Source organism: Pseudoliparis swirei, chromosome 24, assembly GCF_029220125.1.
Source record: "Pseudoliparis swirei isolate HS2019 ecotype Mariana Trench chromosome 24, NWPU_hadal_v1, whole genome shotgun sequence".
NCBI classification, from domain to species: Eukaryota; Metazoa; Chordata; class Actinopteri; order Perciformes; family Liparidae; genus Pseudoliparis; species Pseudoliparis swirei.
In genome coordinates, this window is record NC_079411.1 from 5,259,447 (window position 1) to 5,285,407 (window position 25,961).

The following is a 25,961-nucleotide window of genomic DNA, read 5'->3' on the forward strand; positions in this document are numbered from 1 at the left end:
TTTAGCTGTGAATTTATTTCCCATGTTTTAGGGACTGCTTTGCTGCCTTCAGGGTCCTGCAGGCTGGAGCTCAGGAGCAGCTCTTGTGGGACTGCTGGAGGACCTCAGAGGCATCGTCTGGGAACCTGGAGAACACCAGCGCCCCAAGGACCAAGTTCAACAACGATAGAACCATCTAGTTGGACTTGTTCCACTGCATGCGGCGCTTCAGTCTCGGAGCATCACTCTCTCTCCACCTTTCTGCCAGTTCCTCTCTGCAGCCTTCCTCGTTGTGGACCAAGATCTCCAGAGGCTCAAGGAGGCGAACACCTTCTGTGGGATCTCTCCTCCTAATCCCACCAAGCTGCACATGAGAGCGCTGCAGGTCCAAGGTGCCACAGCCCCGAGAGCTGCTGCAGAGGGTGGAAGACGTCCTCCATCACTTCTACATCTCAAAAGATGTCAACCTGCTCCTCTACAAATCCTCCATGTTAAAGATATGAAGGATGCAGCGTGTGCACATCTTGAGAGGCTGCCTGAGCGACCCTGAGGTGGGGGAGGGAACCCTGTACAGGTTTGGTGGCACCTTGCAGCTGAACTACACCGAGGGAGAGGGAGCTGCTGCGCCCACCTGGATCCCTGAGAGAGGCCCCTCTCAGCAGGAGGGCTTCCACTTTCACCAAGCCCAGTGGGTCACAGGGAACCGGGTTTCCTGTGAAGTAAGTAAGTAATTTATTTTCCATAAGTACATACATAACGTGTACAGACTGACAGACATTAGCAACAGAAAAAATGTTGGACGGCCCCTCCCCTAACCCTTTAGCCCCGCCCCTCCCAACTACTACAGGCACACAGACAGTACACACACATATGGATCAAAATATAAAATGTCGTACAAGCAACAACAACAACAACAACAAAACCAGAACAGGAAAAAGAAAACGAAAAAGAAAGAGACATAGTCAAAATAATAATAAAGGCAAATGTGAACTTCTGATAACTTAGAAAAAGAAAAAAAATATCACGAACATCAAATTATGGATCTACATTTTATTTTAAATATCTTTCCTCTATTGTACTGTGCAGCCAGGCCGTATATCAATATTAATAACTTTCAAAATGAAGTGAGATGGCGTTTAAGGCGAGAACCAAATGCCTTGGTGGTGGATGCTGATTTGAACTCGTCCGGAATTTGGCTCCAGAGCTTTGGACCTCTACAGATGAAGCTTTTAAATACAATGTCGACTGTATGTTTATTTATATGTGAACTATTCCAGGCGCAGGCCATGACAGGGGTGGTGCGCTGGAACTTCCGGAGACTGGTTGACCTGAAGCTGCCCGGTGTGGAGCTGCCAGCCGTGTTCGACCCCGTGTTGATAGCAGAGCTGAACAATTTGTCTGCAAAGGTGACGGCAAAGGCAAAATATCCAGCGCTGCAGGTCACCAACGGAGACACAGGAGAGAGATTCGGTCTGGACTATGTGGAGCGTTGCTGTCGTCCTGTTCCTCTCAACTGGGACAAGCACAAGACACAGCCAAGCATGGCCGCTGCGGTCGCCAAGGAGACGGAGCATCCTGCAGCTGTAGAGGCCACAGACCGTCAGGTAATCCAGATAAATGACCCGTCAATTATCAATAATCATGATCAGATTGTGAATACTTATTGTCCTCTCCGTGTGACGCTTCATTTCAGGAGACCAGTGCCACTGTGAGGGAAGCTCCATCCAGTCTTGTGCCCATCCTGTCCTTCCACGAGGGGTCTGACGTAAAGTTCCAGCCGCCCTTGAGGCCGTCGTCTGCTCCAGGTGAATTAAACCCCGACCACCCTCATATGGACTTTGCACTGAGAACCAGCCGTGTAAATAAAAGACAGAATAACAAGACAATCGTCTTAATATATTGTTTATTTACAAGAATCCTGAAAATATAAAAAACACATCACCATATAATTGTATTCTCCCAAGAAACACTGTAATCAACATGTGCTTTATACGCTGTATTTATCTACAGCACCGCTGCCCGTATCCTCCTCTCCATATAGCCGCTCGCACCGGACCGATGAAAACAGGAGGCATCGTCCAGGTGCTGGACCACGGCCGGTGGACAGAAGGTGCCATCGACGGCTTCTGATGAAACACCACGGAGCTCCACGCATGCTGAAGCAGGTGGATGACGACTACGCCGCCATGGTCCAGAGGGGGTGCACTGACCCTCACAGTTTGTTACATCCGACCACATGCCAACATATCTCCAGATATCAAGCATCTGGCCAAAAGAAAACCCACCAGCTCCTCTCTGAACACCAGCCCAGAGAAGGTGTTGGAGACACAGCAGCTGTGGCAGAGCTTGACCACCGGCAGCCAAACGGTCAGTGTGCCGGTCATCACCATGCCTCCTGCAACTGTCAACCCTCCAGCTGTGGCTCCTCTCAAGGAGGAGTCACTGAGCCGGGATGCAGTGGAGAAGATGGTGGCTGAGATCCTGGACAAGCAGCAGCAGCAACATCCGCAGCAGAAGATGACGAGGAACTGTCCGGCCTGCGCTCAGCCAAAGTCCCGCTACCTTGCCGACGGTTCCTCGGTTCATTTATTCTTCCAGACCAAGACAGTTAAAGATTTCTACTGCTCCACCAAGGTCTTTAAGACGTATGCATGCGAAGGCCTGAAAGACCCCCGCATGTCCTTTGAGGACTTTGCAGCGTCTCCTTTCTTTGAGCGCGAGCTGGAGGCCGCCAAGCAGAGGGGGGCCGAGTGGAAGAAGGTGAAGGAAGAAGAGGAAGAAGAGGAGGTCGGCGGAGCCGCTGCCGACAGGTCGCCTGTGCCGCTGAGGCGAGGCCCCGGCAGCCCTCATGTTCACAGCTGCTTCCCCGGGGTGTTGGGGAAGTACGTCTACTGCCCCTCCAGGGTGTTCTCCCTGTACAAGGACCAGGGCATGGGGAAGGAGATGGCCTGGGGGGACTTCACACAGTCCGCTTTCTATGAGGCGGAGAGAGACAGATGGGTCACAGAGAGGAAGAAGAGACCACATACATATATAGTATTAGTAATACTAATTAAATGATACAATAAGAATTATTGGACGAATATAAGCAGCATTATTGCATTGATATTGATTGCAAATATATATGTCCAGTACATGAGAATGTATATAATTATTGTTTTGGAATAAATATCGATATTTTACTAGAATAAATACAATTATTGCTGTATATAAATATTATATAATAATGTAAATATATATAAAATGTGTATCCATCCTGACATTTGAGAAGCTAAAACCAGGTCATGTTGCTGATTGTTTCAGCACTTATATTATAAATATGTTTTTGAATACACCACTCTATGTGTGTGTGTGTGTATGTATGTCTGTATGTATATATGTGTATGTATATGTCTATATATATATATGGTTTTATTATATGTATAATAATGTAATAATGATGTATGCATGTACATATATACTTATATGGGATTCACATGTTCATTTCATTGGTTTTATATTTTGTATTTGTTCATTTTAGACTTCAGCTGTGTTTTATATATCTACAGGACTGTCTCAGAAAATTAGAATATTGTGATGAAGTTCTTTATTTTCTGCAATGCAATTAAAAAAACAAAAATGTCATGCATTCTGGATTCATTACAAAGCAACTGAAATATTGCAAGCCTTTTATTCTTTTAATATTGCTGATTATGGCTTACAGCTTAAGAAAACTCAAATATCCTATCTCTAAATATTAGAATATCATGAAAAAGTATACTAGTAGGGTATTAAACAAATCACTTGAATTGTCTAATTAACTCGAAACACCTGCAAGGGTTTCCTGAGCCCCCCCCCTGAGCCTAGTCCGCGTTGAGCTGGCGGGAATCGGTGGAGTTGGTGCACTGCTTCATGTCGATCCACATCTCCGGTGGACGACGAGCCTCGGCAAAAGTGTGCAGGTTATTAGTTTCTCCTCCCTCCCCCTTAAGGTGGTGGAGGAGTTGAGTCGCTTGCTCCCTGACCACGACCTATTGGGCGATTCTCTAGTGTTTCGATTAGCAATAGAAATAGATTAGAAATAGAAATAGAAATAGATTAGATTATAAATAGAAATAGATTAGAAATAGAAATAGATTAGAATATAAATAGATTAGATTAGAAATAGAAATAGATTAGAATAGAAATAGATTAGATTAGAAATAGATTAGAATATAATAGAAATAGGTTAGAAATAGAAATAGATTTAAAATAGATTAGATTAGAATATAATATAAATAGTTTAGATTAGAAATAGATTAGAAATAGAAATAGATTAGAATATAAATAGATTAGAAATAGATTAGAATTGAAATAGATTAGAATATAAATAGATTAGATTAGAAATAGATTATATTAGAAATAGATTAGAAATAGATTAGAAAATAATAGAAATAGAAATAGATTAGAAATAGAAATAGATTAGAATATATTAGATTAGGTATTCCTTTATTAGTCCCACAGTGGGGAATTTTCAAAATCACAGCAGCGGTGCACAGTGCATTCTATTAATGCTCTGATGAGCATTAATAGAAAAATAAATATAAAACATAAAACACAATAACAATACTTAATACTAAATATAGAGAGGAAAAATAAAGTCCTCATCAGGGATCATAATCGTGACAAATGATGTGACGAAGCACTGGCAAAAAAAGTTTTTAAAAAGTGTAATTATCGTGTTTTATTGATTAGAACACTCTTTTGTGTAAGTCTGAACTCACACACGAGAGAAACCAAGACGGCAGACAACTTACATTTCTTCTAACAATAAGGCAAACTCCCTTTTCATAAAATCTGTGACGGCACACCCACAATGAACAAAGAATACCACATTGCTTAGCCGTGTGCCTGCTGGTAATGCTGAGGACTCTCCTTAACAATAATGAAAATACACTTTATTCATAGCATCGTTTCAACACAATGTGTACAAATCATATAATTCATTCTCATTCTTTTCTATTAATACGAGAAGTGTCATTTTCCTGTGTTATCAATCACTTGTTCTAATACTGTAGAAAGAAGAACACAGCATTTAAAAAATAATAATAATTCAAATAAGATAGTGAACAGAAAAATGAGATGATCAATATATTCCAGATGGGTCAAGTGGGTATGTATTTAACTACAGGTGGGAGACACATGAAAGGAAACTAACTAGGAAACTGTCTTCAACTGCCCTCGCATAAGAGATTCCCCCATTGGTTTGTTGTGCTGATTGTTGTGGAGAGCACCGTCTACCTGGGCTTGAGATCTGGTTACCGTGAAGGCCATATCACATGATTCACATCATATTTATACTTAAACCATTCGAGGTAGATTTACATTCTACATTTGTTATGTTCCCCCTCTCTTCGTCTGTGGATTTTTCTTTCTTAATAGCCCTAATAAAGTAACTGGTACCAGAACAGTAGGTGGCACTGTGGCATTGGACAAAGATGCAGAACCACATCCAGTGTATTCAAAGTGCCATTAAAACACACCTGTCAATCTTGTAATGAGAGGATTTCATGTGTCTCTGTCCACAGATCGACTCCTTTGAGCTGCTGTATTATTACGACGAACACCTGGGACACCTGATGTGGTACGTTCAGTCGTGTCTTTTGAAACCGATGGAGAGACACACACATCTGTCTAATGATGTCATCGGTGTGCGCTGGAATCTGCGGTCATTAGAAATATATAAAACATATTTTAGACTGATAAGGATAAGAGGGGCGGAGTCAGAGCAACTTTGGGGGACATTAGAAGCAGGAGGAGGAGGTTCATCTCTCCTCTATGAACTCTGCATCGCCTATTTTCCTGATGTCAGACAGAATTGATGGTGGACTCAAAGGGTTGGACCTTTTTAAGCTTCATGGCTCAATCAGCTGAATATAAAATGATGATGCATTCAGCACCGCTATTTAGATATGTATTCTCATATCCCAATATGGTATTGATATATTGCCCGACCCTGGTGAGAGATTAGGAACGTCATGTGATCCGGGGATGTTTGGTTTACGGTCGGCACCTTAAGCTCTTTTTATTTATTTCTACATGATTAGGATCCCTTTGAATGCGTCTTTCTCTTCTAAATTGTGACCAACATAGGTACTTCATATTCTACAGTTACCTGACTAGCAGGTGTGTGTGTACGAGTTCTAACTGCATTAGTTTGACAACCTGTCGATCTGAAACAATCATTTAATTTTTAAAATAATCTCCGATTTTTTTCCTTCATTTTAGCTTTAGTTGGTTGATTCTGTTTTTCAATAAGTCCGGTATTAAAAAGTTTGCTGTACGCAGTGTCCTGGAATGAGGATTTGAACAAAAACCTTCCAGACCATTCTCTACGGCCGTTGTACGATATTTATTTAGTCTTCCAGATATTAAATTTGAGAACAAAAAACCCGTAAGACTTTTTTTTCTGATTAAAAATGAAATTGCTCTTTTCACTCAGCCCTGCCAGATTTTGCATCATCCCTTCACAAAGAAATACTTTAAGCCTACTGGGACCACTGACAATACACGTTCTGCCTTTTGTGTTCTTGAAGGTATGTTCCGTTCTTCGTCATTCTGTTCCTCTTCTTCACCGGCTGCTTCACCAAAACCAAGGAGGAGAAGAGGCTGCCCGTCTCTGGCTGCCTGTTGCTGGGACCCAGCGCTCTCTACTATTGGTCAGTCGCCGTCTCACGTCTTTGAAATCCTACTGAGCCCGTTGACCATGAATACAAGGTTTTGTTAAAGGTTATCTTTTTAGTAGGCCGAAGGATATGAAATTGTGAAGGAACAGAGACGTCTCTTTAAAATGGTCTTTAAAGCCTTCGGATTCGGGTTTGTTGAGGATTTCAGTTGTATTGTAGGTTTGTATGCAGGTAACCTCGGTAACAACAGATATGTGTCTATAGATATATATATAGATATGTGTGTATATATATATATGTGTATATATATACACACACATATATATATATATCTATATGTGTATATATATATATACACACACATCTGTTGTGACCGAGGTACTGCATACAAACCTATGTGTATATGTATATATATGTGTGTGTATATATATGCATATACACATATATATTTACGTGTATATATATATATTTGTGAATATGTATATACATGTATGTGTATGCATATATATAGATATATATATTTGTGTATATGTATACTGTCCACATATATATATTTATGTATATGTATACATATATGTATATATCTATATATATATATGTATACATATATGTATATATCTATATATATATATATATGTACGTATATATGTATATATACGTATATATATGTATGTATATACATGTATATATAGATATATATGCGTATGTATATTTTAAGTCAAGTAAACATTTGCATCTGCAACAGACGTTGCGTGAAAACATCAAACCCACAGATTGTGTACCGATTGCAAAAGTTACAGCTGTAATTTAAAAGTGTTTATCTATTTCTCTCGCTTCATTTTCCTCCAGGTACCTGGTCACTGAAGGACAAATCACTGAACTCTTCCTCCTCACCTTCCTTGCCATGGTTGTCGTGGTGATGCATCAACACCGTAAAGGCCTCAGTCCAGACAGCAACGGCCGTTTCCTGTTCTTCAGTTTCATTGTCGCCGTGCTCCTGGTCGCACTGTGGGTGGCTTATCTGTGGAGCGATCCGGTGTTGCGCAACAAGTGCCCCGGACTCATTTATGTGCCAGAGCCTTGGTCCTACTACACTTTACACATCAAGCAGAACCACTGAGTTACATACCAGTCCAGGTCTGTGCAGATCTTTGTCTGAAAGAAGAAGAAACACATATTCCTAAGAATGCAGAGGCCACGTGTGAGCTGACTGATTCGTATCTCTCGTCTTTCTTCAGCGGACTTCCCGTGACGGAGGTCGGGACTGCACTCGGACGACGGTGACGATCGTTGAAGGTTCTGCTGGCTTCCGACGGGGATTTGACTCCTCGGTTTCGTTCTATATCGTGAGGGAGGCTTCAAGAAGTCGGAGTTGTGATGTTCGGTCAAATCTGTAAAAACTGTTTGGATCTCGTGACATCTGAGACAAAGAGAGATCCATTAAAGCAGATGCTCCATGTGTAATGTCAAAAGATACTTAAATGGGGAAATATATACTCACAATTGGGGGAAAAATCAAGCAGCCAATTTAGTGCCCTTTTATGCATATTACAAAACATATTACTTTAATTCATAAAATTACCACAAATTAATCTTTACTGAGCCGTTGGGCTTTCAGGCCCCTGAGGTTTTGGTATTCAATTTTGTAAAAAAAATAGATTAGCATCAATTTTACAAAACCCAGTACAGACTCGAGGTGAATATATCTATGGCACATTAAAGTGTTAAACCTTAAACTCAAAGGACTCGATCAGTTGATGATTGAGTTCTGTGAAACATCAAGGTTGTTCATCAGATGTAATGCCACTTACGTCTGGGTTTTTAAGAAAGAAAAGAAGAGAAATTAATTTAAGTTTTGCAGCTTTTGTCAAGCGAGAGTCACAAACTGATAAACAGATCGGCTTTCAATTTGGAAAAAGATAAAAAATAAGATGAAAGATATTGTTTAATTAAGTCTGTTGGTGAGTCTGAAAGACTTGGGTATCAAAACAGAATGTACTAGAAAACATAAGCAAAAACATTAAAAAAATTAAAAAAATTGTCTCAGGTATTTAAAATGTCACGCTTTTACAGATTTAGTGATATTTATATTGTCAATAATTTAGACATGAGAGCTCTGAACTAATACATTTACCTTTTGTGGCCATAGTGCTATATTTAGTGACAACATACAGGACTGTCTCAGAAAATTAGAATATTGTGATAAAGTTCTTTATTTTCTGTAATGCAATTAAAAAAACAAAAATGTCATGCATTCTGGATTCAAATATTGCAAGCCTTTTATTCTTTTAATATTGCTGATTATGGCTTACAGCTTAAGAAAACTCTAAAATCCTATCTCATAAAATTTTAATATTTCCTCAGACCAAGTTAAAAAAAAGATTTATAACAGCTGAGTGTTTGTCAAGGCTCAGGAAACCCTTGCAGGTGTTTCGAGTTAATTAGACAATTCAAGTGATTTGTTTAATACCCTACTAGTATACTTTTTCATGATATTCTAATATTTAGAGATAGGATATTTGAGTTTTCTTAAGCTGTAAGCCATAATCAGCAATATGGCAGCTAGTCCGCGTAGAGCTGGCGGGAATCGGTGGAGTTGGTGCACTGCTTCATGTCGATCCACATCTCCGGTGGACGACGAGCCTCGGCAAAAGTGTGCAGGCTATTAGTTTCTCCTCCCTCCCCCTTAAGGTGGTGGAGGAGTTGAGTCGCTTGCTCCCTGACCACGACCTATTGGGCGATTCTCTAGTGTTTCGATTAGCAATAGAAATAGATTAGAAATAGAAATAGATTAGATTAGAAATAGATTAGAATATAAATAGATTAGATTAGAAATAGAAATAGATTAGATTAGAAATAGATTAGAATAGAAATAGATTAGAATAGAAATAGATTAGAAATAGATTATATTAGAAATAGATTAGAATATAATAGAAATAGATTAGAAATAGATTACAAATAGATTAGATTAGAATATAATAGAAATAGTTTAGATTACAAATAGAAATAGATTAGAAATAGAAATAGATTAGATTAGAAATAGAAATAGATTAGAATAGGATTAGATTAGAAATAGATTATATTAGAAATAGATTAGAATATAATAGAAATAGATTAGAAATAGAAATAGATTAAAAATAGATTAGATTAGAATATAATAGAAATAGTTTAGATTAGAAATAGATTAGAAATAGAAATAGATTAGAATATATTAGATTAGGTATTCCTTTATTAGTCCCACAGTGGGGAATTTTCAAAATCACAGCAGCGGTGCACAGTGCATTCTATTAATGCTCTGATGAGCATTAATAGAAAAATAAATATAAAACATTAAACACAATAACAATACTTAATACTAAATATAGAGAGGAAAAATAAAGTCCTCATCAGGGATCATAATCGTGACAAATGATGTGACGAAGCACTGGCAAAAAAAGTTTGTAAAAAGTGCAATTATCGTGTTTTATTGATTAGAACACTCTTTTCTGTAAGTCTGAACTCACACACATGAGAGAAACCAAGACGGCAGACAACTTACATTTCTTCTAACAATAAGGCAAACTCCCTTTTCATAAAATCTGTGACGGCACACCCACAATGAACAAAGAATACCACATTGCTTAGCCGTGTGCCTGCTGGTAATTCCGAGGACTCTCCTTAACAATAATGATAATACACTTTATTCATAGCATCGTTTCAACACAATGTGTACAAATCATATAATTCATTCTCATTCTTTTCTATTAATACGAGAAGTGTCATTTTCCTGTGTTATCAATCACTTTTTCTAATACTGTAGAATGAAGAACACGGCATTTAAAAAATAATAATAATTCAAATAAGATAGTGAACAGAAAAATGAGACGATCAATATATTCCAGATGGGTCAAGTGGGTATGTATTTAACTCATACCTGCAAACTCATGAGGGGTGAAAAATGTGACAACGGGGGGGGGGGGGGGGTGCAGGTGACTCTTTTGTTGTTGTTTGAAGCCTCAAAGCTTTTGGAACCACAACTTCAGTCATTTTATTGTTCTGACCACAAATCTAAATAATGATAATAAACTGTTTAAGAACAAAAGGTCCTCCGCTCTGACTCAGCCCTATAATGATAGTAATAACAAATATACATTGTCATTATATATAATATGGTTAAAGTCATTCATGAACCAACTTCCTTTTTTTTTTGCCTGAACAGTCCTCGTGGACTTTTCCCTGAATCTGTTCTGTCTCTACCCGTTTGTCACGATACTCATATTATAACTTCTATACATATTACATACCTGCCATAAATATCATGATACCCAATACCATAAAAACAATATGGTACCATAAATACGAGACTGGTATATTTATCTATAATAGTAATAAATAAAACATCTGTATGGTTCACTTTTTACCAACTTTTTCAACACTTAACAAATGACAGTAATATTAGTATTAATACAGCCAGATATGAATGAAACTACATGGTTCCATCATAGCATTGACGATCACTATGAGGCCGTTAGTCTCTGACCAGATGATACACAGTTCATCATGAGCAGCTGTAGAGTTACAGAACTTTACAGACTGAAACATTTCACTTCTGACATCTTTTTATTTGTTAAGCCGAAGTCGGTCTCTAAAGCGGCGCCACTTCTCTCGCTGTGAGCGCTGCGCAGCGCAGTGTGCGCAGACAGCTCGACACGGAGCAGCGCGTGCGCTCTGATCGCTCTAGAAATATGCTATATATGATATGGTATCGAGACTAAAAATATGCTAAATCACAGTGTTTAACGTACGGGTCCTTTGTTAGCATCGCTACACCGTGCAGCGTGACAGCAGCAGATGTAGCGGGCTGACATTCAAGCTAACCTGAACCCCCAAACGCTGAAGACATCTGAACGCTGATTGGCCGAGACGCGACACGTCCCATCAAAGATGTTTTATTGTGAAGAGCAACACTTCACACTTTTCTCCGCGTCTCACTGCAATCTCAACGGCAGCGGGCCAGGTGACACCCCCACCCCCCCCCAAAAAACTCTTCGGATCTCCACGATTCTCGTGGATGACCTATTTTGAGTTCAAAACGGTGAATTTCACCGAAAGGTGACAAGTTTGCAGGTATGATATATATAGATATATAAAACACAGCTGAAGTCTAAAATGAACAAATAAAAAATATAAAACCAATGAAATGAACATGTGAATCCCATATAAGTATATATGTACATGCATACATAATTATTACATTATTATACATATAATAAAACAACCATATATATATATAGACATATACATACACATATATACATACACACATACATACACAAACACACACACATATAGTGGTGTATTCAAAAACATATTTATAATATAAGTGCTGAAACAATCAGCAACATGACCTGGTTTTAGCTTCTCAAATGTCAGGATGGATACACATTTTATATATATTTACATTATTATATAATATTTATATACAGCAATAATTGTATTTATTCTAGTAAAATATCGATATTTATTCCAAAACAATAATTATATACATTCTCATGTACTGGACATATATATTTGCAATCAATATCAATGCAATAATGCTGCTTATATTCGTCCAATAATTTTTATTGTATCATTTAATGAGTATTACTAATACTATATATGTGTGTGGTCTCTTCTTCCTCTCTGTGACCCATCTGTCTCTCTCCGCCTCATAGAAAGCGGACTGTGTGAAGTCCCCCCAGGCCATCTCCTTCCCCATGCCCTGGTCCTTGTACAGGGAGAACACCCTGGAGGGGCAGTAGACGTACTTCCCCAACACCCCGGGGAAGCAGCTGTGAACATGAGGGCTGCCGGGGCCTCGCCTCAGCGGCACAGGCGACCTGTCGGCAGCGGCTCCGCCGACCTCCTCTTCTTCCTCTTCTTCCTTCACCTTCTTCCACTCGGCCCCCCTCTGCTTGGCGGCCTCCAGCTCGCGCTCAAAGAAAGGAGACGCTGCAAAGTCCTCAAAGGACATGCGGGGGTCTTTCAGGCCTTCGCGTGCATACGTCTTAAAGACCTTGGTGGAGCAGTAGAAATCTTTAACTGTCTTGGTCTGGAAGAATAAATGAACCGAGGAACCGTCGGCAAGGTAGCGGGACTTTGGCTGAGCGCAGGCCGGACAGTTCCTCGTCATCTTCTGCTGCGGATGTTGCTGCTGCTGCTTGTCCAGGATCTCAGCCACCATCTTCTCCACTGCATCCCGGCTCAGTGACTCCTCCTTGAGAGGAGCCACAGCTGGAGGGTTGACGGTTGCAGGAGGCATGGTGATGACCGGCACACTGACCGTTTGGCTGCCGGTGGTCAAGCTCTGCCACAGCTGCTGTGTCTCCAACACCTTCTCTGGGCTGGTGTTCAGAGAGGAGCTGGTGGGTTTTCTTTTGGCCAGATGCTTGATATCTGGAGATATGTTGGCATGTGGTCGGATGTAACAAACTGTGAGGGTCAGTGCACCCCCTCTGGACCATGGCGGCGTAGTCGTCATCCACCTGCTTCAGCATGCGTGGAGCTCCGTGGTGTTTCATCAGAAGCCCGTCGATGGCACCTTCTGTCCACCGGCCGTGGTCCAGCACCTGGACGATGCCTCCTGTTTTCATCGGTCCGGTGCGAGCGGCTATATGGAGAGGAGGATACGGGCAGCGGTGCTGTAGATAAATACAGCGTATAAAGCACATGTTGATTACAGTGTTTCTTGGGAGAATACAATTATATGGTGGTGTGTTTTTTATATTTTCAGGATTATTGTAAATAAACAATATACAGGACTGTCTCAGAAAATTAGAATATTGTGATGAAGTTCTTTATTTAAAACTCAAATATCCTATCTCTAAATATTAGAATAGTAATTAAACAAATCACTTGAATTGTCTAATTAACTCGAAACACCTGCAATATGAGATGATTTGTAATGAATCCAGAATGCATGACATTTTATTAAGACGATTGTCTTGTTATTCTGTCTTTTATTTACACGGCTGGTTCTCAGTGCAAAGTCCATATGAGGGTGGTCGGGGTTTAATTCACCTGGAGCAGACGACGGCCTCCAGGGCGGCTGGAACTTTACGTCAGACCCCTCGTGGAAGGACAGGATGGGCACAAGACTGGATGGAGCTTCCCTCACAGTGGCACTGGTCTCCTGAAATGAAGCGTCACACGGAGAGGACAATAAGTATTCACAATCTGATCATGATTATTGATAATTGACGGGTCATTTATCTGGATTACCTGACGGTCTGTGGCCTCTTCAGCTGCAGGATGCTCCGTCTCCTTGGCGACCGCAGCGGCCATGCTTGGCTGTGTCTTGTGCTTGTCCCAGTTGAGAGGAACAGGACGACAGCAACGCTCCACATAGTCCAGACCGAATCTCTCTCCTGTGTCTCCGTTGGTGACCTGCAGCGCTGGATATTTTGCCTTTGCCGTCACCTTTGCAGACAAATTGTTCAGCTCTGCTATCAACACGGGGTCGAACACGGCTGGCAGCTCCACACCGGGCAGCTTCAGGTCAACCAGTCTCCGGAAGTTCCAGCGCACCACCCCTGTCATGGCCTGCGCCTGGAATAGTTCACATATAAATAAACATACAGTCGACATTGTATTTAAAAGCTTCATCTGTAGAGGTCCAAAGCTCTGGAGCCAAATTCCGGACGAGGTCAAATCAGCATCCACCACCAAGGCATTTGGTTCTCGCCTTAAACGCCATCTCACTTCATTTTGAAAGTTATTAATATTGATATACAGCCTGGCGGCACAGTACAATAGAGGAAAGATATTTAAAATAAAATGTATATACATAATTTGATGTTCGTGATATTTTTTTTCTTTTTCTAAGTTATCAGAAGTTCACATTTGCCTTTATTATTATTTTTACTATGTCTCTTTCTTTTTCGTTTTCTTTTTCCTGTTCTGGTTTTGTTGTTGTTGTTGCTTGTACGACATTTTATATTTTGATCCATATGTGTGTGTACTGTCTGTGTGCCTGTAGTAGTTGGGAGGGGCGGGGCTAAAGGGTTAGGGGAGGGGCCTACAGACCTCGGTCTTTGGACGGTCCTCCATTCGTAAATTTTTTCTGTTGCTAATGTCTGTCAGTCTGTACACGTTATGTATGTACTTATGGAAAATAAATTACTTACTTACTTCACAGGAAACCCGGTTCCCTGTGACCCACTGGGCTTGGTGAAAGTGGAAGCCCTCCTGCTGAGAGGGGCCTCTCAGGGATCCAGATGGGCACAGCTCCTCTCCCTCGGTGTAGTTCAGCTGCAAGGTGCCACCAAACCTGTACAGGGTTCCCTCCCCCACCTCAGGGTCGCTCAGGCAGCCTCTCAAGATGTGCACCCGCTGCATCCTTCATATCTTTAACATGGAGGATTTGTAGAGGAGCAGGTTGACATCTTTTGAGATGTAGAAGTGATGGAGGACGTCTTCCACCCTCTGCAGCAGCTCTCGGGGCTGTGGCACCTTGGACCTGCAGCGCTCTCATGTGCAGCTTGGTGGGATTAGGAGGAGAGATCCCACAGAAGGTGTTCGCCTCCTTGAGCCTCTGGAGATCTCCCTAGTCCACAACGAGGAAGGCTGCAGAGAGGAACTGGCAGAAAGGTGGAGAGAGAGTGATGCTCCGAGACTGAAGCGCCGCATGCAGTGGAACAAGTCCAACTAGATGGTTCTATCGTTGTTGAACTTGGTCCTTGAGGCGCTGGTGTTCTCCAGGTTCCCAGACGATGCCTCTGAGGTCCTCCAGCAGTCCCACAAGAGCTGCTCCTGAGCTCCAGCCAGCAGGACCCTGAAGGCAGCACAGCAGTCCCTAAAACACGGGAAATAAATTCACAGCTAAAAACATCTCACAATTTATTGAGTACAAATTGAGCCTCAATATATTTTACAATATAAAATAAATCAACCTGAAGTGTTCCAACTAATTATATCTTTTCATTAAAAAAAAAACAAGACAACTAAACTATATAACGTCCAAGTCAAAAACTGAAAATGATGTTTTGAACTGAAACTAGTTCTTCATACCTGTCCACCTGCTGGAAGCCGGCCTTCTCCACTCCAGCGTAGCGTTGACTCAGACCCTCATACATGGCATGAAGGGACCGGTCCACTCTGACTGCAGCATCAGCTCAGGATCATCCAGTTCTCGTTCATCACGGCGTATGATGACATGGTGCCGGACCACAGCACCACCTTCCTCGCCACTTTGCGGGTGTGGTCGGACCTCAGCGCCTGTCTGAAGCTCCCCTGCAGCAGCAGAGTGAGGTGGGATGAAACGGAGACTCCACACCAGCCGTCAGCATCGGAGTAGCCGCCAAATGCCTCTGGAGCGTCGGCCTGTCTGAGGAGCCCAGTGATGGTTCTCTGGCCGGAGAGCCCTGCCTCCGCATCCCTGACGTTCTGCACGCTCAGCAGGTAGGCCAGGTGAGCTCTCTCGGACTTGAGATGGAGCGTCTCCGTCAGCTGCTTGGCCATGTCCTCCGGTGACCTACCGCTACGCCTCATCTCTCCATCACTGACTTGCAGACGGCCTTTTTGTGCGTTAGAAAGTCGGCAATGTCACGGAAGCGCTGCGGCAGCATCTCCAGCCACTGGGGCTCGTCAGTACTTCTTAGTGCAGCGTTGACTCAGACCCTCATGCACAACACACTGCAGTAGATCGCTGGAGATCCTGGCAAACTCAACACTTTACTTTATTTTCCCCCTGTATATTTAGTAGTCGTATTTAGTTTTTAGTTTTATATTTATTTTCATTGATGCTCTGATGTGCACCGCTGCTGTGATTTTTGAAATTTCCCCACTGTGGGACGAATAAAGGAATATCATATCATATGATATATATACATATACACATATATATATATATTTGTAAAATAGGATATCAAAATACTACATGTCTCAGCTGGGGCCTGATCGTTCTGACCCACCAGAGACGGGTCTAAGAATCAGTTTAGGTATTTACTGATGAAAGAGCTCTGCTGATGCTCCGCCCACTCCTCTCTACCTCCATCTGCCTGATAGATCATGGAGGTCTGGATCGTGGAACATGCCTACCACCAACTATTCATACACTCTGTAATACTCAGTGTTGTTACTGTTTTAAGTTGTGTATGATTCCTTCTGGTCACATGACATCTATTCTTCTGTCCATCCTGGAGAGGGACCCTCCTCCGTTGCTCTCCTGAAGGCTTCTTACCTTTTTTTCCCGTGAGATGGTTTGGGAGTTTTTCCTGATCCGATGTGAGGTTCAGGGACAGGGACAGCTATGTGTACAGATTGTAAAGCACTCAGAGACAAATTTGTAATTTTTGAAAATGGGCAATACAAATAAACTGAATTGAATCATATTTATATTTCCACCGTATTCTGCAGTTTCTTGGGTGAACACCGCAGCGCCTGTATGAGGACCTGAACTACGAGAGAACTAGAACCTCAAAAAAAAAGCTGCAGCGCCCTTTAACCAGGACAATAATTATAAAGCATCGATAGATGAAGTCCACAGTATTAAGATACTGTAGAGGAGTCTCTCTCCTGATTGGCCTGGTGATGTCAGACCAGAACAAGAGAAAGTATCTTCACCACTTTCCTTGACCAACAGGTGTTTGCAAAAATGGATCTGGAGAACCAAGTCGGTCTGTTTTGGACTTTTGCTGTCGATATTGTACAAATGTTTTAAATTTAAGGGGAACTCCACGCATCATGACCCATTTTCATGTTCTGAATGTACAACAGATACGGCTTTTCACCTGAGAGACACACGTGGAACTACGTCACGTTCCCTCCACTAAGCCTGTTTTCTGTGGGAAATAAAGCAGAGGATGAAACAAACATGACACATGAATGCACCCGCGGGCTCCGACAAGTGATTGAAAATAGTCTTCGAGAGCAGCGAAGAAAGAAAAAACAGAGTTAAAGTTAAATACTACATTAATGTAATTTTAAAAGAAAAACCTGTTGAAGTACAAAACCTTTTTTGTTTATTTTCTATGATCAAAACTGCAAAACATCTAGAAAAATATACAACAAATGCTTAACCTTTCACATTTGAAAATGGGAACATAAAAGAGAAGGAATATTCACATTTTCCCCATTAATGATAAAAGAACATTCATTTTTATTTCCTTTCTTTTACATATCAATGTTTTTTTTATTTTATACGTTTGCAAGTATCGTTACGGTTCTACCGCGTCGTTATTTCTGTTTATTTCATTTTTTAAACATCTCCGCAGTAGCCGGAGTCGTTGGAGAGCTGCGAGTTGGAGCTGCGGTTGGAGGAAGAGTTCCATATGTCCAGGTTCATGTGCGGGCCGAAGGGGTTGAAGCTCGAGTACTGGATGGGGGCGCAGTGGCCCTCGGGCTCCCGGGTGAAGGGGGAGTGAGGCGGGGTGACCGGGGACATCGGGGCCGACCGCTCGGGGTGGAAGTGGCTCTGGTAGGGCTCGCTCTGAGGCGTCCAGATGGACCCGAACAGGCCGGACATGGGGGAGAGGCTGCGGGTACCCGAGAAGTATGGCTGGAGGGAGAGAGAGAGAGGGGGGAGAGAGAGAGAGATTCAATGTTAGCTGTTCAAGTCCCTGATATTTGTCTCTGCTTTGCCTGCGGCCCATAGTTGTATCCTAGTATCGGACAGTCGTGACCTTTTATAACCTTCCTTTCCTTCTTTTTTTTACACAAACATGTAACAAATAGTTTAGGCATCCCTCATTTGTCCCGGGGCAGTGCTTTTTAAAAATTTATTTATATAGATAGATAGATATACAAACACACACTGATATATATTCCCGTGAAAGGTTGTTTGGGAGTTTTTCCTGCTCTATACGACCATTTCAAAACCATCTGCAGCAGGAGAGCAGCCCATTAACCCGTACGAGTGTGGTACTGGGACTCACCTTGCTGCCCACGCAGGCGGCCGTGTCCCAGGTGGACTCCTGCGGCTGCTCCTCGGTCCAGCTGCTCTGGTTGCCGTGTGCATTCTGGGCCTCCTGACCGGGAAAACCGCCCGGAAAAGTTCCATTTCCTGCGAGGCGATTTCGAACAAACGCACGCTTTGTCAATGCGTTTTTTAAAATTCTACATCATCACGCTTAAATACCGAGTGAGGTTGGGTTATATAACCGGATTAAAGTGCAGGCCTGAGTTTGTACCTATGTAGTTGCTTTCCTCGCGGTAGGCGTAGGGACTGTTGCAATGGTGGTTGGCACTAGTCCAAGTGAACCTGCAGGAAACAAGGAAACCGATGAGTCAGCGGTTAAAACAGAGACGGATGAAACTGCAACACAGAGATGCGTCACTGCAGCACTAGACTCTCAGGATCCGACTAATAAAGACATGTTAAGCAGTCATACAGGAGTTTGCAGATGAACGCACACTTCTACCACAGAAGCCACCATTTGTATTTCGGGACTTAACATAAGAAATGTATTAAAGTTTCTCATATATACATTTTCCACAAAAAGAGGAACGATGGTCTGTCCAGTTTTTGAGCACAGACTCGTTGTCCTCCTGAGATTAGATTAGATTATTCTTCGTTGCCGTTGCACAGAAGACAACGAGTTACAGTCCGTCATCGACCCAGAAGCACACAATGCAGTAAAGTACGAGGCGGACATGAATACAACAAGATTAATACAGCAGGAACACGTGCGGCAGCAGCAGGGAAGTCATAAAGAAGCATAAATGGCAACAGTAATCTCTGAATCCATCAGCTATCGGCCTGATGATGATTTAATGTTTTAGCCTGTGGGGGGAAACGGACAATATTTCTGGGATTCTGGTTTATTGCAGATAAACAAAACAAAAATCCCCTCTCTCTATAATCCGCCTTTCCCGCCTCTCTCCAAGCTAATCACCATCCAATAAAGCAAAAATGACTGAAATATTGTCCCGTTACCGACAAATTCTGCATTCAAATGCAGTTATCTGTTTATATATATGCAGAATAAAAAGCTGGAAGTACGATATGAACACAGTGGATACACTATAGGTCTGATATACACAGTAGAAACAGTAGAGTATATATGAATGATTTAGGATTCTCTGAAGCTAAAGCTGAACCCTACAAGAAGTTAACGATTACAAAGAATAACACAACGTTGCTGTGGCTAACACAAGAAGACTATTTTCTTTCTTCATATCCAGCAGACACTAACAGCTTTAATATTCATACGCGCAGGCAAGAGTCACATTTCTGTCCAGAAATCTCTTGTAAGCTCCGCCCACTTTAAATAAAACCTATGACCTTTCAGATTATTTAACGTGCAACTTTCTTCCGATCTGAACGTATAGGTCTGCAGTTTGGAGATGAACTTCTAAAAATAGACCCTTTTTGATTAATTGCAAATAAATATATATATATACTTCGGGTGCCTTGAGAAGCGCTATATAAAATAAATGATTATTATTATTATAAATAAATAAATAAATAAAAAGGTAAACAAGCTCCATTCCAACACTGACCCGTTGTATGACGCGGTGGTGGCTGGCTGAGGTATGTAGGGCAGCGCTTCGGTGGTGTTGTATCTGAACTCGTTGGTGAGGGGGATGGACGGAGCCGACCACGTCTCTTCAGGCAGATACTGACCCGTCAGGTCTGAGGAGGCGACGGCAACAACTTCTCGTTAGAAATCGCAGACGTCGTGACGCAACAAATCACACTCGAAGGCGACGCGGAGAAGTATGTTTTTACCCATGTTCCTTTCTACTCCTGCAGCGACGGCAGCGAAGCTCGGGGCGAAGCTGGACGCCGTGGCGTCCGGGCTTTGGCAAATGTCTTTACGGTACAAGCTGTTCATGCTGGACCGGGAAGAGGCAACAAATACACGTTGAACAGGCAGCAGATAAACACGAGCTCTCTCCAAACAGAACTCATTATAATGTTAAGACATGTTCCTTCAGTAACATGAGGTAGATGAATAGAAACATCAGATTTGATTCTTTTATTCAATATTTTGAGTCAAATCTATCACTATATCTGGAAATAAAAACCCTATTTTTATTTTATAAATGTGCTCTAGCACAGTTCACATATAACACTTTAAAGAAACTAAACGTGGTCCACATTCACACACAGATGAAGCAAGTATCAATCTGTTGCTGACAAATGCTACCATCAAAGCATAATATTAATGGAGCCAGTTCTTGTGTGTGTGTGTGTGTGTGTGCCGAGGTACCTGAGAGTCTTGCTGTTTGTATTCACGGTCTGGGAGCAGTCTCTCTCTGCGTGGAAGACACCATGCTGCATGGAGTCCCCTGTTAAAAACAATTAAGACAAAAATCTGTCAAAACAATGGAATTGGCCCCTTCTCATCTGGGATTAAAAACAACACATCTACGGCCTGTTCGCCAGAGTGACTCTGCACTTTGTCGTCGGGGCTTTATTTAACTTAACAGGCTATAAATAGTCCTGCTATCTCCTCGCTAACCTTACCTTTCCTGGACGAGGTAGTGCAGCCGTGTGTCCGGGCGTTGGGGTCCTTGTCTCCCTCCAGGCTGCTGGCGCTGCTCCAGCTGCCCCAGCTGCCCCTGCTGGCCCGCACGCTGCCCGACGAGCTGCCGGAGTCCGAGCCCGACTCGCCGCCGCCACGCCGGTCCGTGGCACACTTCCGTCGAGCGCGAACAGGACACACGTCTGCCGGACATCGACACGGCGAGATTACAATCGAGTGCTCGGCCGTTGGCGAAGTGGTGAGTGAGCGCCGGGTCGGGGGAGGGGCCCCACCGTTCTGTTTGTGGGGGCTCTCGACACTCAGTCCGGGCTTTGGCGCCTCCGACTTGGAGCCGTTGCAGCAGCGGATCCTGTTGCGCGGTCCATTCAGGCTCTGGTCCCCTGTTTTCCACTCGGGTTCTTTCTCCCGTTCAGGTATCACGACCACGTTGTGCTCAGGAGCACTAGGGCAGGAATCAGACGGAAACCATTATAAACACTTCGCATCTTACCGTTTGGGGGAGTTTTAAGGTATTCGACAGTATCCAGAATGCATAGGAATTGATTGATGGATAAGAACGGAGGTAGTGAGGTCTACCTGGAGACATTCTCCGTCTTCCTGCGGCGACTCCTTCCCTTATTATTTCCTGATGCAGTGCCAGTCTCTGCACTCGGTGCTTTCTTTTTCTGGCCTTTGCTTTCTTCTCTCAGCTGGAGACAGAAGAACATCAAGTAAAGATGGTTGTTGGTTTTTTTCCCAATGAGAAGTCATTAGGATTGTAAGCATCACATCTAAATGAATACAGCTGCAGTGCATTTACCTCCATCTCAGACCGGTCCCTCTTCTCAGAGCCGATCTTCTCTGCAGAGCTCTCAGTGCAGCTCTTCTCGACGGGCCTGCACACCAGCAGGCCGGGTCGCGGTCCTGGACCCACTGTGACGTTAACGGGGAAGCCAGCAGGCGTTTCCATGGGAAACATAACGGCTGCTGGCGCTCTGTCTTCTGTAATGCTCATGGGGTCTTCCTTAAAGTCCACGGACGTCTTTTTATCCAGCACGCTGATGAAAGCGGGCTCGTTGTTGTTGCAGACATCAGGGTCTGGAGTCAGGGGGGGATCCGGGGTGAGGATTTCATGGTCTTCATCCATCGCCATAGCATCGGGCACCGCTGTGGACAGGCTGGCCTTGCATTTGGTGTAATAGAGTGAAACCTTGTGTTTCTTTTGCGTTTGGGACGGGGTGGTTGGGGAGCCTCTCTTTGAGGAGGATTGAGGACGCGGGGTGGGGATGTTGGCCAAAGCTGGAGAGCCCCGGCCTTTGCCTTTGTCTGAGTTGTGGCAGATGTCCACGTAGCTCTTACAGCTGCCCTTTGCTTTACTGCACAAACAAAAACACGCACATTGAAGTTGTTTAATCCCCTTGCAATAGTTGTCTTTATGCACATGATTAAAGCCTCACACTGTGTCTACGAGTAGAGAAAAACATTGGACTTACCTCACTCCGTTGGGTGCCATGTTATTGATTGCCCCGTTGTCCCGCGTCAGGACAGAGTTGTGGTTGCTCCTGATGGCGGGTGTGGAAAACTCACTCAGGATGTACTGGGCCTGATGGAAGGCCATCAGACACACACCAAACAGGGAGAAGCTGAAACACACAGATACAACACACCATACGTTACACCTCTGATACATACACAACCAGGAAAAGCTTATGACTGACTGTGAATAGTTTAACTAAAATAATCCAATATAAGTGTCCAACATAACTGGGACCTTAAGCCAACCTCTGCTGAAAACCACACTTTTGATTGCCATATATACAGGACTGTCTCAGAAAATTAGAATATTGTGATGAAGTTCTTTATTTTCTGCAATGCAATTAAAAAAACAAAAATGTCATTCTGGATTCATTACAAAAACTGAAAAAATATTTAGCCTTTTTATTCTTAAATATTGCTGATTATGACTTACAGCTAAGAAAACTCAAAAATCCTATCTCTAAATATTGAAAATCATCAAAGTAAAGTATACAATATTAAATAAACAAATTGAACTATCTAATTAACTCACAAACACTGAGCCTGGTTTTTTTTTTACAAACCTGGAGAGGTTAAAATTTTATGAGATAGGATTTAGAGTTTTCTTAAAGCTGTAGCCATAAATCAACATAAAAGAATAAAAGGCTTGCAATATTTCAGTTGATTTTTATAATGAATCAGAATGCATGACATTGTTTTTTTTTGCATTACAAAAAAAAGAAAGAACTTCATCAATATATATATATATACACACAAACACACATATATATATATATATATATAAATAAATATACAAATATATATAAACATATATATATATATTAAAGAATATATATAAACACACATGTTAAAATCCTTAAAACAGAATAACTGGCATAATTCCACCAACCAGTCCAGTTGCAGTTTACGTCCATGTCTGTCCAAATAGTCATTAATCAATCACATCAATAATTCTATTCGAATAGACATCTGCCAGAAATTGTCATTGAAAATAATGGGTTTTGTGAAGTCACAATGACCTTTAAACATCAAATCCTAACCAGTTGGACATCGAGTCCAAGTGGAGGTCTGTGCCCTGAAGACAGAAGACATCCGCCCACAGCTGTACACGGTACTGACCATGTGAAGACGATGGTGACCATCCAGAAGGTTTCCTCCCAGCTGGGGCCGGGGACCACCTGAGCGCACAGAGGCAACATGTGGTGGGGCAGCGTCACGTTGAGGGTGAACGGGAAAGAGGTGCCGCGCGACGTCACCAAGGTGAGGTCCCGGATCACCCAGGACGAGGTGAAGTCTGGGGTGAAGCTGAGGATACAGACAGGTAGAGAGAGAGAGCGAGAGTGAGAGACTAAGAAATAGACATAACAAGAAAATACAACGAGGAGGAGGAAGGTAAAATGAGGACAACTTGCACAAACCAATAAAAAGAGGAAGAGAGAAAGTGGATGAACTATATATAGAATATTAACATACCACCACACATATAAAGCCTTTTCCATTTTATATATAGCAATGAAGAAGTTAACAGACATTATTCAAACATAATAACAAACCATAAAGAAGGCTAAGATTCCACTTACGCGATGGTGACCTCGGAGGAGGTGTTGTGGTCCAGGCTGAAGGGCCGACACTGCAAGACCTCGAAGCCGAATCCCTGACACTTGTAGCCGTTAATGTTCATCGACATGACTGTCAGAGGAAGCTCTCCTGCATTTTCCACCCGGAAACTCTTTCTAATGGCGAAGAGCGGCTTGTTGGTGCGCAGGCCTGGGAGAGACAAGCAGCAACGGGTTTGTCTGAGCGCTCTAGCGTGTACCAATAAAGTCACGTATTAGGCCTAAACATTAATCTCACCATCACGACATTCCATCAGAGTTGATTGAGGGACGTTGAAGCGCAGCGAGGACCCCGGGCCGGGCAGCTTGCCTCCGATTCGGAGCAGCTCTTTGGCCCCGTGGCCCTGCACCGCCATCATGTCGAACACCGTGAGGTTGTTCCTGTAGACGGGTTAAAAAAGACGAACACAGACCACGGGTCACGGAACAGGTTAAAAACATACGTCGGGAACACAGTGAGAGCCCAAAAGATTTTCCAGCATATATTCAATAGTGTGGGCATTTGTTAGGACCGTTATCCTCCATTACAAAATATTAAAATGAATAATTCACATATTAAGCATAATTAATTAACACACATGCAATGTACTTTAGCAGGAGAGCAGATGCATAGACATTGGTGGGTGAAATACCTTTTTTTTAAGGATGGCATTTTGACATGTTTATCACAGAGAGAGAAGCACAGGTGTAAATAATGAAAATGAATGCTGCTCATTTCTTTAAAAATCCCCAATTAGCTGCTTTGGTTTCAGGGTCCCGGTTCTGTGCGGAGCTGGCTCATTGTCACGGCTCACTGGGACCATCGTCACGGCTCGGTGGGTAATGAACGGCTCGTTCAGAGGGACGCGGGAAGAGACCGTCTGTCAGTGTTGACCACTTGGCAAGATTTAGGGACCGTTGGAGCTTTAATTGGAAAAGAGTTGGCAGAGCCTGGGCTCTTCCTTTTCAGCTGGAACATGTTTAAAATCTAGTCCGCTTATGTTGGTTTATTTCATGCTTAACTAAGCATTCGTGTTATGAGTAACACAAAGGTTGAAGAAAACTATTGCCAACATCTCTTCAAAAGATTTAATTCATATCATATTTATTCTCCGCCAGTATATAACCTAAACACACATATGAACATGAACTCATCTTACTGATATGAATCCGTACCTGATGATGAGAATGGTGGTGGTGGGTTTGTGTTCAGAGGGAGAGAAGACGACAGCGACTTCTCTGGCCTCCCAGGGCTGCAGCAGCAGACGCAGGACACCCTGTCCCGTGATGGCCTTCACGTTTTCACCCGCCTGCACACACACACACACACACACACACAAAGAGGGGAACCGGGTTTGAAGGGGAAGCACAACGGGCACGATTGAAGCTCCACAAGGTAAGATAAGGGTTTACATGTCGGGAACGCCGAGAATAACAAACGTGTTTCTCATGACTTACCTTGGGGGGAGAAGCCAAGAGAGAAAAGTCAGTGGTGCTGATGTTGACCGAAAGGGGGCTGATATTAAACCTGCCAATCAAAACAGAGAAAACAGTTTGACAAATCACATCAAGAGATGAGCTGTAGTTGAATAATTCTGAAACATATCAAAACTATACTATTGTACTTTAAACAGTGTACCATTTGTTGAGGAGGTCCACAGCCTCTAAGGGGGCCGGGTACAGGGAGAGGATCCGAATCTCCACGGAAACCACTGAAGACGAAGGATTCTTCAGCACGAACGTCTTCACCTGAACCAAAGAAATGTTTTCTTTTTGCTGCA

The 25,961-nt window shown here is 42.6% G+C and overlaps 3 protein-coding genes across 10 annotated transcripts in view; 1 reads left to right on the forward strand and 2 right to left on the reverse strand.

Annotated features, from left to right (window-relative positions):
* The first annotated feature begins 286 nt into the window (after nucleotides 1-286).
* Nucleotides 287-2,881, forward strand: LOC130190165 (uncharacterized). Of its 4 annotated transcripts, none has more exons than XM_056409439.1 (4): nucleotides 287-698; nucleotides 1,257-1,583; nucleotides 1,673-1,784; nucleotides 1,990-2,881. In XM_056409439.1, the coding sequence occupies exons 1-4, from the start codon at nucleotides 486-488 to the stop codon at nucleotides 2,454-2,456; spliced, it is 1,119 nt and encodes a 372-aa protein (XP_056265414.1). In that variant the 5' UTR covers nucleotides 287-485; the 3' UTR covers nucleotides 2,457-2,881. The 4 variants fall into 4 exon arrangements, with proteins under 4 accessions (XP_056265414.1, XP_056265417.1, XP_056265415.1 ...); XM_056409442.1 differs by having other exon boundaries at nucleotides 2,021-2,199; XM_056409440.1 differs by having other exon boundaries at nucleotides 617-702.
* A 9,610-nt stretch (nucleotides 2,882-12,491) lies between these two features.
* Nucleotides 12,492-14,978, reverse strand: LOC130189785 (uncharacterized). The gene is made up of 4 exons (XM_056408720.1): nucleotides 14,772-14,978; nucleotides 13,863-14,189; nucleotides 13,662-13,773; nucleotides 12,492-13,251 (listed from the first exon to the last, which is right to left on the reverse strand). The coding sequence occupies exons 1-4, from the start codon at nucleotides 14,976-14,978 to the stop codon at nucleotides 12,815-12,817; spliced, it is 1,083 nt and encodes a 360-aa protein (XP_056264695.1). The 3' UTR covers nucleotides 12,492-12,814.
* Nucleotides 14,979-17,579: 2,601 nt separating this feature from the next.
* The window catches only part of tmem131l (transmembrane 131 like), a 32,736-nt gene continuing 24,354 nt past the window's right edge, over nucleotides 17,580-25,961 (reverse strand). For 3 of the 5 annotated variants that reach the window (XM_056409151.1, XM_056409150.1, XM_056409152.1), the window contains exons 18-33: nucleotides 25,820-25,929; nucleotides 25,639-25,708; nucleotides 25,357-25,490; nucleotides 24,440-24,582; nucleotides 24,166-24,352; nucleotides 23,705-23,890; nucleotides 22,543-22,692; nucleotides 21,870-22,425; nucleotides 21,647-21,759; nucleotides 21,052-21,512; nucleotides 20,795-20,873; nucleotides 20,311-20,417; nucleotides 20,082-20,214; nucleotides 18,770-18,840; nucleotides 18,515-18,642; nucleotides 17,580-18,138 (exon numbers count right to left, since the gene is read on the reverse strand). In XM_056409151.1, the coding sequence (XP_056265126.1) occupies nucleotides 17,839-18,138; nucleotides 18,515-18,642; nucleotides 18,770-18,840; nucleotides 20,082-20,214; nucleotides 20,311-20,417; nucleotides 20,795-20,873; nucleotides 21,052-21,512; nucleotides 21,647-21,759; nucleotides 21,870-22,425; nucleotides 22,543-22,692; nucleotides 23,705-23,890; nucleotides 24,166-24,352; nucleotides 24,440-24,582; nucleotides 25,357-25,490; nucleotides 25,639-25,708; nucleotides 25,820-25,929 (2,928 nt within the window). In that variant the 3' untranslated portion in view covers nucleotides 17,580-17,838. The remainder of the gene's footprint in view (nucleotides 18,139-18,514; nucleotides 18,643-18,769; nucleotides 18,841-20,081; nucleotides 20,215-20,310; nucleotides 20,418-20,794; nucleotides 20,874-21,051; nucleotides 21,513-21,646; nucleotides 21,760-21,869; nucleotides 22,426-22,542; nucleotides 22,693-23,704; nucleotides 23,891-24,165; nucleotides 24,353-24,439; nucleotides 24,583-25,356; nucleotides 25,491-25,638; nucleotides 25,709-25,819; nucleotides 25,930-25,961) is intronic. The other 2 variants (XM_056409155.1, XM_056409153.1) reach the window with 1 other exon arrangement.